General features: G+C 42.0%; 1 protein-coding gene across 3 annotated transcripts in view; it reads right to left on the reverse strand.

The window, feature by feature from the left end:
• MCTP2 (multiple C2 and transmembrane domain containing 2) overlaps nucleotides 1–18,970 on the reverse strand; it is a 260,480-nt gene that overhangs the window by 67,063 nt on the left and 174,447 nt on the right. For all 3 annotated transcript variants that reach the window (XM_070478182.1, XM_070478183.1, XM_070478184.1), the window contains 2 exons: nucleotides 17,850–17,924; nucleotides 15,668–15,787 (listed from right to left, as the gene is read on the reverse strand). In XM_070478182.1, the coding sequence (XP_070334283.1) occupies nucleotides 15,668–15,787; nucleotides 17,850–17,924 (195 nt within the window). The remainder of the gene's footprint in view (nucleotides 1–15,667; nucleotides 15,788–17,849; nucleotides 17,925–18,970) is intronic.

Consider the following 18,970-nt stretch of genomic DNA (forward strand, 5'->3'; position numbering starts at 1 on the left):
AAAAAAAAAAAAATGCATCTACAGCCATCATTCAGACTACCATCTCGATTTACAGGGAATCTTCCCAAGTCTCTTCTGGAAGCAACATAAATATTATATTGCAAGCTCTAGGCCACATATATTAGCAATCTGAACTGATCTAAGCGGAATTCTTTCTCTCTCAATGATGCAACTGCATTCAGTGGGCAGAAAATGCTCAGGGTGAAATGCAAGCTTGCCCTCCCCACTCCTCCAGCAAGGCTGACTATGAATTTAAGGAGTGCAATATGGTGCCTGCAACATACAGAACCCTAGGATTTCCTGCACTCCCATCATGGAAGAATTGGTAAAAGCTTCCTTTAAGCTTTTCAGTGTTATTTAGAAAATGCTGAGTTAAAATCAAAGCAATCTAAGAGATACAGAGTCTGATTAAAATTATGATCTCAGCTTTCGAACACCACACAAGAATAAGGAAGCATTCTTTTAATGCAGAAAGGTGAGGTTTTTAAAAATATGTTTGTACAACATATGAAATTTCCAATAATGTTCTGGATAAAGTTATCATGTCTATGTGTGGGTCAGTCTTGTACGTGCCTAATTCAAGATAAGTATTTCAGAACTGAGTGTGTGTATGTGTTGGTGGGGGAAGCGGCAGAGAGGAAATGCTAAAGTCCACTATTCTTTACATCTGTCTTTACTGGAAATAACTTCAACGCAAAATGCCACACTGGCCCTTATGGCATTGAGAAAAGATTATGAAAACAAATCTGATCAAAAGTCAAAGTGAAGCCTTGGACTTCTTTCAGCCCCCCTTTTCTGTACACGGATATGCTGTCGTTTTCACAATGTAAACACCAGCGATGGAATGCAAAGCATTTAAAGAGCAAGTCATAATGGAGCTGTAAATAACATCTCTCATTGCTTTCACTCTTAATTCAGAGTTTATGCCTTTGACACTGGCGAGGCTACTTGATCTAGTGGTCTCAGCGGAAAGACAGATAAACTTCAACTGCAGGCAGAAGACAAAAACTGACAAGGAGCATCACCTTTCCTGGCTGTTTAAATCCTTTAAGGAAGTGTTGGAGCAATTAGAGAGGGAGTGTAATCTTTGCAGAGTGCATTAACACTCTCCGACCTCCCAGACAATAGATCAGACCTCAGACACATAATGCTTCCCTAAGGCTTTTTAGCCAGTATATTTGATCTCTTAGTCACTGCATGTGTGTGACTATAGGTATCATCCGCGTAGAAGGCATTATTCATTAGCACTACTGTCCACTGGCTCCAACACTGGAAGGTAATCAAGCAAAATGCAGGAAAATCACCATAATCCATAGCAGTGTTTCTTGCATCTTTAAGATGGGGGGGTGGTTTAAAAGGGTGATTCTAGACTTCAGGAAAATCATCTTTCATCATTCTCTTATTATTTTTTCTTAAGCTACAGAGTTCATTCTGTGAAAGTGAATTTGTTTTATATGGCTGTGTGTGTGTGTGTGTGTGTGGTAGGGGATGACCTCCAAAGCACTGGATACTCTTTGTCTATAATATGAACTTCAGAATAGATTCGTTGAGAAAAGCACATGTGTGATAAACAACACTGTAATATGCAAAAGAAAGCAAAGAGAGGAAGTCAAATAAACTCCTTGCACTGCAAGCTTTTAAATCTTCATCTATCCTGCAGGTTACACGGCAGGACACACTGCTAAGGCAGTAACCTATTTCCTGATGAACACATCCTGTTACAAGTGCTAATCTCACAGTAGAAGCTTGGCTTTTACCATTTATAATAAACACTTTCAAGAACTGCTTACCACGATATATTTTTTAATGGATTAGATTTGTGGTCAGTTGCTAACAGAGCAAAGAACTGAATATTCTTTACGTGAAAGCAGAAAAATAGGTTTTCCAAGAGTCTGACTTGCTATCCTCATGAGTAATTGGAACAGCAATTGAAATAGAATATAAGAAGGCTAGAAGGTTTCTTTTCTCTTCTCTTTACCCCCCCTTCTAAGAAATTCTGTATTTGAGGGTACAGTATACAAGACCTTATTGGTTCTGAACTTCACCACAAGACTTAGCGAAATGTTCAGGAGAGGGACAAAGACTGAATTTCACACAATTTGCTCGAGACTATCATAGCTGACTGTTGATGACACTCAACATCTACAGCCTAAAGCATTTAAACCAAAATAATTACATTTTCTTGAATCAAGGCAGTTCCCCTTGAAAATGTGCACTGCAAAGGTTTTTTAAATGAGGCTACATGAAAAGAGGAGAGCTGAAAATTAGCTTTATGTTTAAGCAAATCACTTTAGAGTTTGCATCTTCAAACCCTAACTTAAGGAAAAATGGCAAATGAAAATATATATTCGCAAAAAGCAATTTAAGAACTTCTGAACGTTAACTAGCAGGGAAGAAATACCTACTGAATGTTTTAACTTTGCTTGAACAATGCCTGATATCTAAAATGAAATAATTACAATAACTAAAAACTGTTCTCATATCCACTATACAATTTCTTGGAGAAGGAAATGGCAACTCACTCCAGTATTCTTGCTTGGAGAATCCCAGGGACGGAGGAGCCTGGTGGGCTGCCATCTATGGGGTTGCGCAGAGTCGGACACGACTGAAGTGACTTCGCAGAGGCAGCATACAATTTCTATTGTTTTCACAACAAATTGTTTATGTTGTGTTTTTATTGCTGGGTAAAATAAATAGCTTTCAAAGAATCTGTGATTCCTCTCAGATTAAAACTAACCTTCAACAACCAGCTAAAGAAGAAAATGCCCTATGGAAGCAACTGATTTTATCTTTTGACACAAGAGGGCTTCCCAAGTGGCTCAGAGGAAAAGTTATCTTCCTGCCAATGCAGGAGACACAGGTTCAATCCCTGAGTAGGGACGATCCTCTGGAGGAGGAGGAAACGACACACAAGAGAACACACATACAAACATATACACACATATCACGAAACTCACGCAACTCAGCGCTCAATAGCAAAAGACTTTATAAACCTAACCAATGGTACTGGCATCAAATTTTACCTACAGGTTAAGAAAAATAAAAGAAAAAAATTTAAAAAGAGGCTTAAAATGGTTATTTGCCATATAAAATCTGTACCAGTTCAGCAGTAACCTATAACTTATCTCTTGTGCATACAGATGAACACGCCACAGAATATCCAAGAAAATTTTTATAAAAACAGAGATTACATAACATGCATATTTGAATTTTTTCTAATGCAATGATTTCTGCCTGTAGATGACTGTATCAAATTAAAAATAAAACACCAAAATTAAAATGCCCAAGAAACAGTGCACAGAAATTTACTTTGGGACTTTTATCATTTATGAGTTTCTATCGCCACCTGCAGGACTGTCTTTAAATAAACTCCAGAAATGGAAAGGCTATCTGCTATTCCTTTTTCTTTTCCTTTCTCCTCTTCCTGCTCCTCTTCCCAATTCACTACCTCTTCCATTCCTTGGGTATGGCCATGCATGTGTGTATGCACATGCACTAAATTTCAAGGCAATCAATTATTTTTTCCTTGAAACACGTCCATTACTAAAAGTTTAAAGATCACCAATGAAAAGAAAAATAAAATTTACAGAAAGAAGCGAAGGCGACTGAGGCCTAGGTAGCTAATTTTTTAACAGCTAAACACAGATCACATTTTCCTATTTTGCAAAGTAGAAACTGGAGGAGAAACCAGTCTATAGAAATTTCCTCAATGTGAGGGCTTCAACACTTTCCAAGGGAAGGCACTTTTACTATGGAATAGTTGAAAATAAAGTTACAGTTGCATGTGGCTGGCTTATACCAGGGCAGAAGAAATGCTGCTGTTTGCAAATTCATAGTTAGTATTCTACTGCTCTTTAAGACAAGAGACAAATGTGAGACAGTATTTTGCTAAAAGTGTTCAGTTCAGTTGCTCAGTCGTGTACTCTTTGCGAGCCCATGGACTGCAGCACGCCAGGCTTCCCCGTCCATCACCAACTCCCAGAGCTTGCTCAAACTCATGTCCATTGAATCAGTGATGCCATCCAGCCATCTCATCCTCTGTCGTCCCCTTCTCCTCCTGCCTTCAATCTAAAAGTGTCACTGTAGCCTAATAAAGTAAGAACAAGTTGAAGAGCAGAAGTCACAACTTAAAGACCCAGAACACGCAAACACTGATTATCATCCTCATCAGTTTCACCCTCAGCAGCAGCACTGTCCCCATCAAGTCCTGATGAGGAACACTCATCTGCTGTGAGGAAAGGGTCAGTCAAAGATTTCCCTGGTGGTCCAGTGGATAAGAGTCTGCCCGCCAATGCCGGGGTCACAAGTTCGATCCCTGATCAGGGAAGATCCCACATTCCACAGGGCACCTAAGCCCGTGCATCACAATGACTGAAGCCTGAGCTCTAGGGCCCAGGTGTGACAACCACTGAGCCCGAGCGCCCAGCGCCCATGCTCACAATAGAAGCCCCCGCCACGAGAGAGCAACTCCCATCCACTGCAACTCGAAGCTCACAATAGAAGCCCCCGCCACGAGAGAGCAACTCCCATCCACTGCAACTCGAGAAAGCTCACAGGCAGCAAGGAAGACCCAGTGCAACCGAAAATAAAAACAAATAAAGAAACAATTTTTACAAAGAAAAGGGTCCACCAAGCCCACACCAAGTAACATCATAGATATTTGTTCCTCCAGGGTATATTACCCCTCTGGGTAGCGACTCTCCAGACGCATATTTTCCAAAGGTAAGACTTGCAGAAAAGTGTGTTTTTAAAGAATTTTTAATAACACAATCTGTGGACACTGTGTAGATACAGCTCATACTCATGAAATGAAACCATCATTGCAAAATTTATGACCACACAAGCCACATGCTGTGAAAATGGCATCAGGGCTGACGATCCTCCGTTCTAGAGGCCAGGAGGGAAAAATCACTTTCCCAAACCTTCGGCTTCTTCCCCTGTGAAAGAACATAGAGCCCCATGCTTCTCCAGACTTAAAATCGTAGCTGTGGGGGTCTCGCCTTAATACCAACCGAGTTAAGGAGTGTATTCCTTTCTTTTTACTTTTCCATGACAAAATCAAGTATCTCTGGCAGTGAGTTAAAACCAAAATTTTAAAAAGCGAGGACAGAAATAGGCACGTCTATTTTAGGGGGCCAAAAAGCATGGATCTGGGCTATAAGAAAATCCCAAGGAGATTAAAATAGCCGATAAACATTGAACAGGAACAGGGTTTTAGATGATGACATAATCAACTGACTTTTTATTTAGCTGTCTTCCTATCTTTTTAAATAAAAGTGGGAGGGAGAGTGCCAGTTCAATGAAAACAATCCCTCCCCCAAATTAGCTCTATCATTTCAAAGGCCAATGACATGACTCCTAGCTCAGCAGAGAAGGAGGAAAACACACCTTTCTGAATCATAAATCAAATGGCAAAGTACAATACAGTAGAGCAAACCCTAACCAGACCACAAAGAAGGCTTCTCTCCATAAACATCAGATCAGGCAGCTCGAATGATTACCATGCTCTCTTGTAACTGTCATCTGTGGTGGGTCTAATTACAGGCTGCCCAGCGAGCATGCCCGCGTCACACAGCAATAAAAGGGCCAGCGGCTCGCCAAGCCCAGCCAGACAGCGGAGAGCACGCGCCACCTAATGGGGAGCCTCGAAGATCAGCCAGAGACACTAATAAAGATGACAACTTCCAAACAAATGACAAAACTCGGACCACCAAAAAGGCAATATCGAATTAGCTGGAAATGCAAGCGCTGAGCGTGGTTCTTCAACAGGTCAGAACTGAAGCAGGAATCCGGTCCTGTGTTCAGACACACAAGCACTCTACTCCTCTCTGCCCAAGCCCTCTCTTTTATTTGTAAATCTCCTTTTCCATTTTTGCATCACACAAAATGTTGGCACATCCAGGTGTCATATATAGAAACAGACTGGGGGGCGGGGAGCACGCACTTGGCTCTGTAAGAATCAAAAATAAAATCCCTGCAGATTCAGGGGCTGTGGATCTGGGTTAGAGATTTACCAGTTCCCCTCCTCCTCCCCCAGTTTTCCTACCAATGTCTTGTGGCCATTTAGCTGCAAATTAGCACCAGTCCCCACCCCACCATGGACAGGGTTGAGAAAAAGTTGAGAAAATGTACATCAGAAAAGATTATAATGAAGCTATTTTGGGCTGTTTCTGAATCTTACCCTCTGGTGGGGTCACAGGTTGCTATGGTCAGAACAGTAACTGGACTACAAACAGTATCTGATAACAGATGGTGTGCATGAATGCCAGTACTCTTCTAAGAAGCATTGATTTGACGCCTGCAGTATACTCAGTACCGAGATAAGCAGTAAGGATGGGTACACAGATAAAAGACTGGGCCTCCGTCATTCAGTCCACAGCTCACAATGTCCTAACACAATCCTTCAATCATACTGCTAAGTTACACTGAATGATTTCTTAAGCATATGACATGACCCTGAAATATTAAAATAAAATCCCCTTTTTTGATATAGAGAACATAACTTATTAGGTCAAACATGAAAAGTACTATCACAGCCTGAAAGATAGAACCCGATGATTTGGCATTCAGCATTTCTATGCACATTCATCAGCCCTAGAGATAGCTGACTCCTAAACATTAATTAAATAACACAGAAGACAATGCTTTGCATTTCAACCCCATCCTCAAACAGGTCCTTCACAACCTTTGCAATGAAACGGCAACTGAGTTGTGTGTGCACACCTGTAACCACTTCAGTGAAGTTTTTCTCTGAGTTAGGGCAGCAACACCCAGCCTCCCAATAGCTGTATCAGCTACCAATTCCTACCCACATTTGTAGCTCACTTCATGTTTAAAAATACTTGTGATTATTACTTAATTTTCTCTCTAAAGGGCAAGTGTAATTTCTCTTATGGTGTGCTTTAATAATTAAGAGGTTACCACTTTGGTTTCAACTATAAGAGGGGCACACTGGAGGGAAGATAAGGGAAAGACAGAAAGGGAGCAGCAAGTGGTGGGAAGGGATGCTGGGGAGAGGCTGGGATGCAGGGGATGGGGTGAGGAGGGAGGGAGCGAGGGAAGGAGGAAGGGAAGGAAGATGCTGTTTGTTTAGTCACTGAGATATGTCCGACTCTTTTGAGACCCCATAGACTGGAGTAGCCCCCCAGGCTCCTCTGTCCACAGGATTCTCCAGGCAAGAATACTGGAGTGGGTTGCCATGCCCTCCTCCAGGGCATCTTTCTGACCCAGGGATCGAACCCACATCTCCTGTGTTGGCAGATGGATTCTCTACCACTGAGCCACCAGGAAAGCCCAGGATAGATGGACAGAACACTTACTATGATCATTTCATCTCTGCATCTAACACTGGACAGACAATGGTTATGGGAAGGGAGGGAGGGAACCAAGGACGGAGGGAGATGGGCAAGCTTGAAGGAGGCCGTGAAACATGGCCCGGGTCTAGGAGTGACATGGACATTGAAGTCTTTTCTTTCTCTAAGATTTAAGTTCCGAGAGTCAGGATCAAGTTCAAATTAACAGGAGGGTATCTTTGGACAGCAGAGTGAACTAGACTGAATTCTCCGGACTCTGCAAAGAACACCATCCCTAACCAGAAAATTCAGAGAAGGTGAAAAAGTGTGTGCTTACAAATACCTCCCAAGAGAAAGCACAGAAAAGGCAGTAGGTAGAGAGAAGAGAGTTCCCATCAGGGGCTGCACCCAGCTTAGAACCACTCACCGACTACCCACAGGGACATGTGAAGACTGACAACATATGCTGTTCCAGAATTTTAAAAAATTAAGACCTAATGCTTACTAGTCAAAACTGGGATGCTCCAAAATACCAACTGATTTCATTCAGTATAGCTAGAATTCTGTCTGAAAATGCAATTCAATTATGAAGTTGAAAATATAAACATGAAATATGCTAAAATAGCTAAGAATGTCCTTTTAAATTTTCAACAGATAATCTTTTAATGCAATTACTGTAATTTTATTAAATGGCATAATTAGTTAATGCCTGAGAAGATGTCAATAGAAGGTGCAATTATGTTGTAAAAAATTACAATCACAATGTACAATAATGGATTGTTCTTATGAAAAAAAATTGCTGAAAAAGAACTTCATGGTATTTCTGAAAGTATGTTAGCTAGTCCTCTGCGAAAAGGAAGATTTTGGAGATCATGTTAAATAGAAAAATAATAAACTGGCAAGTATCTTGAGCATCCTATGTAATATATTTAGAGATTTTTGCATATAAGTATACATTTTTGTAGCATTTGAGATGCCTAAAATTTTTTTTTCCAAGACAAAATGGTGATTGCAACTGTGAATTTTTTTTTTATAGTTGATTAACAAGGTTGTGATAGCTTGCGATGCACAGCAGAGCAACTGGGCCATACACATACATACATCTATTCTCCCCCAAACTCCCTTCCCATCCAGGTCGCCACCTAACATTGAGCAGAGTTCACTGTGCTCGACAGTATGACCAGCACTATTTTAATAGGTCAGTCTGAAAACAAAACATCCATTGTAGTCATTTGCACCAAAGAAAATTTAATCTGAATCCTTGTGGGTGACAAAAGGGGTACTTCTCCAGGTCGCAGGAAATTTTTTCAAACTGTTCTCAGAAAACATTCAGCAGTATAACGTTTTGCTTCCCCAACGCCCTCTGCTTCTCAGGGCTGTGCGTGTGTGTGCACACCCACATTCATGCATGATGGAAATGTTTGTTCTGCTACAGTTGCTGTTGTTTTTCAGTTTTAATGTGAAATCATTTCACACTTCTCAAAATTATAGGATCCCTAAAAGCTAAGAATTCTGTATGTGTTAAGTAGAAGCTACCAGTATGAAAGTGGAGGACTGTATTTTAACCTCATGGCGGGGGGGGGGGGGGGGGGTTGATTGATGCTTAAAGTTATATATCATATTGCAGGACCTGTCAACTCTGAAGAATTAATTCTTCGGTTTCTTACATCAAGAAATACAGGGAAAAAGTCACAGATGTTAAAAGCATAGCTTTATGAAGATACCCATTGATATATGGTAGACTTAGATTGCTTTTTAACATCAAAGATCCAAGTAAAAATTTAATAAATAAGGAATCCATCAAAGATGCCCCACAGACTTCTCTCCCTGATACGAGAGGTAAGTGCCTGAAAGATTGATGGAAAAACAAAACTATATAAGTGCAACTTTTTTTTGACAGCATTGGGAGGTCTTTGCTATTTAAAATAATCTTCTGATGATGCCAACTGTCAAGTAAATATTTTCTGTCACATGAAAAAAATCAATGCATTTATGCCATGATACCACCTTAGGTCTTCTTATAGACAATACTGGTGCTTGTAAACTATAGTTACCTAAGAGAAAAACAAAAAGATGATTGTACAATATAAGTATCAAGATACAAAATTATCTTTTGAAAAAAATTTAATTCCTTTTAACTATCATCAGATAATACTTTGCACTAGACATGGGAATATACACTAGAAATATGGGCCCTCCCACACTAGAAAATTAGGCTAATGCCTCTGCAAGCTATTGCTTTAAGATATTCTGTAATAATTTACTAATGTAGATAGTCACTCTTCTTGACTCCTAGCCCTTATTCTGAACAACTTGAAATACTTGAAGAAAATCTGAAAAGAACAGATTTCTTCCATGGATCCTTCCTTTAGTTCTTTTCACTCTTCACTCCCCACTCGAAAATCTTTCTACATCATCTAAGAGCTTCCTCCAAAAGTGGGAAAAGACAACTCAGTCCTCAATTTGGGGTTTAGTCTAGAACCAAGCACTGAGGTTTTCCAGACCATGAAGCTGAATTCCAAGGATGTCATAAAAAGCATGTGATTCCCACAGTCAGGGATGTTCCCCAAAGATGCTACAGACCTTTCGCTCCTTTTATTCCAGCTCTTGTGAATATAATGACTATATCTGAGAATTATTCTTACCCATATATTGATGGCTTCTTTCTCCCAAACCTTCTTGGGATGGCTTAACTCCCATTCATAATATCTAGATACATATATGAAGTGACTCATATGGTTGTTCCTAGAGTTATTATGTGACTGTGTGGTGCTAAGTCACTTCAGTCTGACTTTTTGCAATACTATGGACTGTAACCTGCCAGCCTTGTCTGTCCACGGGATTCTCCAGGCAAGAATACTGGAGTGGGAAAAAAAAAAAAAGAATACTGGAGTGGGTTGCCACTCCCTTCTTCGGGGGATCCTCCCGACCCATCGATCAAACCCAACCCTCTTAGCTCTCTTACATTGGTAGGCTCTTTACCACCAGCGCCGCCTGGGAAGAGTCATTATCTATCTATCTAAATAAGGACCACAATTGGTGTATTTGGCTCTAAGGACAAGGATCCTGGAAACAGGGTCCTTGAAATACAAAGACTACAAGCACTGCATCTTTGGCATATATAAGAGGCAGTGTAGCCCAATGGTTAAGTGCTAGGACTCAGCTCTGCCTCTTAAAAGCATATAAGCTCCATCACCTTACTATTAACCTTTATTTAACTTCCATGGGCTCATTTTTCTTACCTGTAAAAAGAAGGAAATACTGTAACTGGGACCTACAGCTGCAAGTGGTTCCAAGAACTAAATGAATGAACCTTTATGACATGCTTAGGACGGTACCTGACATGCAGTAAACACTGAAGCAACATGCACCATGAGTTATCCTTAGAGTTCAAAGCCTGTGACTGGGAATGATCATGAGAATGTACATAAAACACCATGTATATTTTTAAAATCCATTCATATGGAAATATACAGATGTGCTTCTTCTAGACATGATGCTTCAGCTACATGTGGCCTCTGTCAATAAGCCAACATCTCATATGAACTTGTCTTTTAATTGAAGAAACTAGACTGTGAAATTTTGAGCAAAAAACAATTAACTTTAACTTAAAACACATCAAGCTCAGAAAATATAACATAGTAAGAAAAAAAATCCAGAAAACTTAGGGGAAGGAGAAAGACACAAAAGCAGTAATGAGCAAGATTTTCCCTAATTATCCTAGCCAAAAAAACCCTTGAGCCTATAGAAGTGTGATTTAGAATTTGACTGCTGTAAAAAAATCCACATTCAATGACCTACTGTATAGCACAGGGAACTATACTCAGTATCTTGTAATAACCTATAAGGGAAAAAATTCTGAAAAAGAATAGACATATATACATATAACTGAATCACTCTGATATACACCTGAAACTAACGTAACATTGTAAATCAACTATACTTCAAGAAAAATGAAAGGAAAAGTCCACAGTTAACTTCTCACAATAACAATGAATTAAACAGTATACAGCAACATTCACATAGCAGGTGTCAGGGAATTAAAGATCATTTTAGTCTCTTAGTATGGGGAATAGAACCACCCATCTTATGTGGAGAGGGGATTCATTCCCCATGGGGTAGGCTGATGATTAGACAGCCTAAAAAGATAAATTTTCTCATGTTTGTTCATCTGACTGGACACCACATGGACCTAGATTTTCTTTTTCTCCTGTGATTCTGGACCTAGATCTTAACAGGCTGCTTTCCTTTAACTCCCGCTTTCAACAAGATATGATATATTCATATACACATCCACAGGATCCCTTAGAAAATGTATGGCTTGCTTTCATAAAGTCTTAAAATTAACAGCCAGAATATCCTAAACATGATCCTATAGCATTCCTGCTTTTTATCAGCTGAAAATAGACACAGAGACATGATGTTAGTAAGGCAATTTTATGTTATCTGACAAAACAGAAGTGAACAAAAATTCCTAGGGTTCTGCCCTCAGTTTTCAATGCTGTACCTCTAGGGGAAGGACAAGCCCCAGTGGAGACTGTTTCAACCAACCCGGTTCTTTTCACATCCGGGCAATGAACCCTCAAATAGCACTCATCCTAATTTCTAACAGAGACAGGCTTTTACATGCAGTCCTATTGTTAAATGAATCCTTGCCTTAAGACCTTGCTTCAGGGATTTCCGTGGTGGCAAAGTGGTAGAGGATCCATCTTGCTACGCAGGGACGTGGGTTTGATCCCTGGTCGAGGAACTAAGATCTCACAAGACACAGAGCAACTAAGCCCGAGCACCACAGCGAGAGAGTTCAGGGGCTGCATCCAAAGGTTCTGCATGACACAGCGAAGACCCCAAATGCTGCAACTAAGATGCGACAGGGCCGGATCAATGAATACATTTTTTAAAAGAAATTAAAATTACTTAAAAAAAGACCTTGCTTCAGACAGCACAAAAATTGTTCTGCTCCTGTAACATCAAGGCAAATGGAAGAAGCATGAACTAAGGCATCACATGGATGAATCAAGACCAGAAGCAGAAGTGTGTCCTCAGCAGACTGTAGGAGAATGTTTGTCCCATACCCCACAAGACAAATATGGTATTCCCAAGAGAGGATGGCAGGAGGGAAGCCAGGCTTCAGCATTAGAGTCTCCCCTCCTCTCTGTTTGGCTCAGGTCACCGGGGGACCCAACATTTGGCAGAAAGACCACCCTGAAGGGAGCCCTACAGAGTCAGGGACACGGCCAGCGGCAGCACCCAGGTGTGGCTTCACTCACCAGTCCTCCACAAGCAGTTGACGTTAAGTCTGTAAGTAAGAGCCACGAACGCAAAATGTTTTCCCAAAAATAGGAAGGCTCGGCTACCCGTGATCTTATTAAAAAATAAATAAATCATAAGGGAGGCTATGACACATTTTTAAAATTTTGTCCTAATAATGCATGTTCTTTAGGTGTTCTTGTGTTGAGGAGCATAAATGGTTTTGGAGTGACCATTATGATGGTAGTGACAAAAACATTCTTGAATGAAATCACACATCCGCAGCTTAGGGAAGGGAGATACGCATATCTACAACTGCAGTATCTCTTGAGATCCACCGTGGCTGGTCAGGGTCAACGTGAGACAGTCATTCAAAAGTCAAACTCCAAAGGACAACAGAAAATTAAGTGTTATCTAAGTGAAGCTCTCAAGACAACCCAGAGAGAGTGAGAGTGGACACACATTATCACTGGTAATTGAATCTGCATTTTTCCAGTGATGTCCAGCTGAAAACATCCCCTATCCACACTGCCAGTGGGGCCTCTCACAGTCCTGGATGCCTCCAAGGGATTCCTGCAAAATCGCATTTTGGCAAACCTTCTAGAAGAGCACCCCTGTATCTTTCATTCCGTGGGACTGAGGATGTCCAAAGACGATGTGCCAGCCTGTGCCTGGCAGCCAGGCTGGCAGAGGACTCTGCAATGTGGTGTTGGCATGGAGGGTTCACTCAGGTCGCAGGCAGTGCCCCCCGCCCCCGCCTGCCAAGACTCGCTTCCCGGGTAGAAGCTCCTTCCACGAAACAACTTACTTCTATTTACTTGTGGTAATCTTTCTTCAGATCACGCTGACAGCCCATTAATCATTTCTGTCATCCCCCTACATAATCCAGTGCAACAGATCTCTTGTTTTTCTAAAAATCCCAGTGCCAGAAACCAAGCTCCAGAAAGAGGAAACCCTTTCCCCTTCCAAGCGGCTGGCCCGGGTGCTGAGTGGGGAAGCCACCAGTGGCGGTAAGTGGCCTCTTTTGCCCAGAATCACAGAGAATGTTCCCTGGAAAGTTTGCAAAGAAAATTCAGGTGAGAAACAGAGGCAGGGAGGCAGAAAAGGAGCAGCCCCCAGCTGCAGGGGAACGTGAGAAAGGAAAGTGGGTGAATCGACCTCCAGTCAAAGTCAGACAGGGCTTAAAGAAATCCTTCTTGGTGGTACCAAGGCCAGTTGGTTGAGCAACTTTAAACCAAAGAAAATGTATGTTAAAGGCCAAGGCTGCAACCATTATAGAACTTCTGCCTCCCAAACCAGTGAAAAACTAGCATTAACTAGAGACAAAACAGAATGAGCCCCAGTGGCTGAGAAAAGGCCTCTTGTGGAGCCAGCACACTGCTTGCATAATAAAAATGGAAGTGACTTTGAACCCACTGACCTCTGGGACTTTTTTTTTTAATGCAGATATGCCTGGTGGGTAGGAAGGAGCCCGATGATGATAGGACACAGGGGACAGAAGAGCCACGATCGTAACTAGACTGCTCACACACGTATTAGGTCACACTGTGACCTGTACACGGGACAGAAGTCAATGACATCACACATGGGTCCCCAATATCTGGGATCTAATGCCTGATGACCTGAGGTGGAGCCGCTGTAATAAGAAGAGAAATAAACTGCACAATAAATGTGATAAACTTGAATCATCCTGAAACCATCCCCCCACCATCCACCCCTGGTCCGTAGAAAAGCTGTCTTCCATGAAACCAAGTCCTTGGTATCAAAAAGGCGGGGTACCACTGGCGTAACACAGAAGGCGCAAGAAGAGCAGCTGAGTATTTTCTTTTTTTTCTCCTCCCACGCCGATGCTACCAATCTGATCAATGACAAGCTCCTCTACAGACAAGGGAGGAGGCCCCGAGATGCCAAGTGAGGACACTGTGCTATTAGTAACTTTCAAGTCCCTACTAGATTCTGGGACTCTCGGTGGTTCACCCAAGTGGTTTGAAGATCACGTGCAGGTCTGAGATTCTGTGATTTTAGCAGGCTCATAAGGAAGGGCCAATGGTATTATAAGAGTGTATTTCACAGACATCACAGTTCTCCTTAGTGCTGTGAAGTCAACTTGTAGTCATCAGTTATGACTCAAGAGGTTTGATATGAACATATGCTTTTTTATACCAAAGTGTGTCAACAATTTACTTAAAACATAAATTAGAGCAAGGCAGTCTTCATTTAGTCATGTGATTTTTCATCTGCCATTTTTCAAAAAACACTGGCACTAAAGGGCACAGAAGGAGAGAAACAGACCCATGTAGTGATTAAGCAGTGACTATAACCACCACAAGAACATTCAAAGTCATGCTCGACTCATCGCAACCCTGTGGACTATACAGTCCATGGAATTCTCCAGGCCTGAATACTGGAGTGGGTAACCTTTCCCTACTCCAGGGGATCTTCCCAACCCAGGGGTCAAACCCAGGTCTCCCGCATTACAGATGGATTCTTTACCAGCTGAGCTACAAGGGAAGCCCAAGAATACTAGAGTGGGTGGCCTGTCCCTTCTCCAACAGACTTTCCCAGCCCAGGAATTGAACAGGGGTCTCCTGCATTGCAAGTGGATTCTTTACCAACTGAGCTATCAGGGAAGCCTATCAAGAGATGGTATATGGGTATGAGTTGGGTGGCTCAGTTGGTAAAGATCTGCCTGCAATGCAGGACACCCAGGTTTGATCCCTCGGTTGGTAAGATCCCTTGGAGAAGGGAGTGGCAACCCACTCCAGTATTCTTGCCTGGGAGAATCCCACGGACAGAAGAGCTTGGAGGGCTACAGTCCATGGGGTTGCAAGAGTTGGACACGACTGAGTGACTAAATCATGAGTTGGGTAAGTTAAGGGATTCCCAAGGATAAATCTGATCAGGATGGACTTAGAAAGAAACCTCCTCCATAGTCTCCTACATAATATATTTTAAGAAGGTGACTGTATATCCTTTATTTTTTAAGTTTCCTTACTGGTATAAACTTCAGCTTTGCTGAATATACACCATTCTGTTTCATCTAAGTATAATAAAACCCACCTGCCTTTGGATTTGGGACTCAGAGCAAATAATCTGGAATTTTTTTCTTTTTAAAGGAACCTTACCATGAATGCTACTGTACTTCTCAGCGTGGATTCCCACTGGAAGCAGCTTTTAAGGAACTGTATTGTATTCCACATAGCCATGGTGAGTCTCTTCACTCGGTCTACATCTCTGGATAAGATCTGATTTTTAAAAAATGGAAAACAGGGAACAAGATTTACACACTTCAATTATTATCCTTAGATCAGATGGCTTGGTCATTTGAATTATATTCTGTATAACCACTAATTAACAAAACAATAAAGAAGAGTCCTAAAATTTTTCCAGAATTCATTTTTAAAATATGACCATTCAGGGAGGAAAAGAAAATCCAATGCACTTTATAGCTCCTTTGAAGGAGAACAGGCTGTTTCAATAATGTTCAGCAGAAAACTGAGCTGGTAAAAAATACAGCCGTCAGCAATGTGACATGTGTGAATTTGTGTGTGTGTGTTTGAGAAAGAGAGAATGGAGTGAGGATTTGTGCTGTTTAGTTTTTAGTTTGGAAGGAACTGGGTAGTTTTAGTAGAAATCTAAATGTATTCTAGCTCATCACATCTAGAAGAAAAAGTCTATAAAGCTCCACTCCTGTGGCCACCTGATGTGAAGTGCCAACTCACTGGAGAAGACCCTGATGCTGGGCAAGACTGAGGGCGGGAGGACAGGGTGACAGAGGATGAGATGGTTGGATGGCATCGCCGACTCAATGAACATGAGTTTGAGCAAACTCCGGGAGATAGTGAAGGACAGGAAAGCCTGATGTGCTGCAGTCCACGGGGATGCAAAGAGGTGGACACCACTGAGCAACTGAACAGTGAGAGTCACACAGGAAAGTCAAGTTCCGGGAAGGGAATCCCGCTCTCCCAGCTCTTTGCTGTGTGACGTTGGGCCAGTTTCTTAACCTCTCTTATTCAATGAGGTTGACATAGGAGTGCTAACCTTGGAGGTTGTGGAGACATTTGAAGGATTAAGTAGTTGAGTCACAAGTACAGGTTTCAACTTTGCAACCATCTGGTGACACTTAGTGGTGAGAGGCCTAAGGGAGAAACCTAACATACCCCAGGGCCTCAGCCCCCAATCCCCTGTGCTCCCACCTCCCAAAGCCACTCCACATGGAGGTGAAGGTCCTGTTTGGCAAAGGAAATGAAATGTCTTTTCTCCCAGATGTTGGTAGATTCATTTCAATTTGTTTGCAAAAGCAGCAATGCCACCTACCCCAATTCACATTTTAACTTTTCAAGTAAACGGAGCAAAAGACAATAATAATAACAATAATAAATCCACTGATTCCAATTACACAAAATAAATATTACACTCAATGTTGTGGCAGAACAAAACAAAGCATTTGGATGTTCCCTTCAGGAGAGGTTTAAGGCCTTTCCCGAGTGTGTCCAGAAGTTCATGGGAAACCAAAGGATGGTAAGCTGCCTTTATATTTAACTTGCTTTATGTAATCCTCAGCTGCTCACCCCACAGGAAGTGGTGGAAGTCATAAACACTTTAAAAAGGGGACATGCTGTTACACAACTGAAGAGGACAGTATGTACAGAGTGAAATCCTGAACTGTTGGGACGAGAACAGGGAGGGGCTCTGAAAAGAGCTGGAAAGGTCGTGGTAAGAAAAATGTGAAACTTCCTCTCCTCAGCCCCGATCTTCACTTTCTGTTGAGCTGATGAGAGAGGAATTAAGGGCTCCTGGCAGGGGGAGTGAGGATTAATTCCACAGTGGGTTAAATGCTGGCACATCCCAAATTTAGGCAAAGCAGAAGCAGAAGGAACAGCTCTGGGTGAATCTGTGGCTGGACATCTCGAAAGAGCCACCGGCTTCCCTGTATGCCGGACGTCATAAGCAAAATGCCTCTCTGAACTGTGCAGGGATGGAGAAGGACACGGCTGTGACGGAAGGAGGGCGGAGGGGCCCAGGACACTCAGGAGGTTTATGGAGGCCTGACGCTCAGAATTCCTGCTTACAATACAGTTCAGGGATGAGCGGAGGGCCGACACTCTCTGCATCATCAACAGATAGGTTCTCAGTCCTTCCCTTCTTTACTGAACCCAACCCAAGTCCTCATCTAGGGAGGAAAGGGGAGATGATGGGGGGAAAAGTGCAGAGAGGGAGGAGGAAATGAGACCAAGTCATGAGCAGTAACTACTCTAGGTGCGGGTGCTGAGTGTCCCAACAAGCCAGGTTACTGCCCTGACCTACCTTTTTGGACAGCTTGCGGCCATCTTCAACAAACCGCTTTTCCCTGGGAGTAAAGGTCCGAATACTTGCTTTGATCTAGAAAGAGGCATCAGTGTTAAAAACGGAAGCACTGAGATGGACTTCACTCTAATGACTGAGAAGCCCTAGAAACCAACACCTTCTGACCCGAGGGCTTGGGCAGGGGTGGGGAGCAGAGACTCAGGGGTGCCCCGGTGGCCTGCAAGGGCTTCTGGGGTCTCACTTCATGAGCATCACTGTCATGAGAGATGAGACTGGAGGTCAAGCTGGAGACTCCTGGGGACTCTTCTGATGCGGCAAATTGAAGAGATTTTTTTAAACCACTGCAGAGATGGGCTCACGAAGTCCTCCAACTAAAGTCTCTAAAAACGTCAAACTTCCCTTCACATCATGGTTTTGAACTATCCCTTTGCCAGTAATACCTTGCAATGTGAAAATCAGTTTCCGGCTTATAAAAACATTTTTTTCCCATAGAGAATCTCATTTCCTCTCAATGATCCAGAAAAATAAGTACATGAGTCATCTTAGTCCTGTTTTTAGGGAATAAACTGAGGGTCAGAGAGATTTTGCGGTTTGTCCAAATGACTATACTAAGGGAAAAACCTCAAAAGTAACATTCAAGTCCTTTTCTTCTATGTCAGATGGACAGCTAGAATATTACTTAACTAACAGTTTTGAATTTAAGGCTGTTTCCCTCCTAAAACTCCAGTTTTACATGTATGCATATTCTATATACAAGTCCTTGCCAGAACAAAACAGGAGATGAAGGGTGATCTGTGTGTGACACACACCATAGGTTCTCCTTGAAGGGAAATGTTAAAAGGGAGAAAAGAGGAAGTAACAACAGACCCCATACTGGAGTCTGTGCCCAGAGTCCTAACATTTCCAGGAATGAAGTATTAAACTTCCCTGCTACTGATTCTATGAATAATCTCTTAAACAAGGCAAATAGTCAGCAGTGTAGCATCAGGGATAAGAGTCAGGAAGACCTGCATCTGGATCCTAACTCACTCATTTATTAGCAAATCAGTTCTCCTGTTTAATTCCATTTGCTCATTATAAGATGACATTCATGATCGCTATGGACCAGGCTTCTTCTGGGA

This window comes from Odocoileus virginianus, chromosome 16 (assembly GCF_023699985.2).
Source record: "Odocoileus virginianus isolate 20LAN1187 ecotype Illinois chromosome 16, Ovbor_1.2, whole genome shotgun sequence".
NCBI classification, from domain to species: Eukaryota; Metazoa; Chordata; class Mammalia; order Artiodactyla; family Cervidae; genus Odocoileus; species Odocoileus virginianus.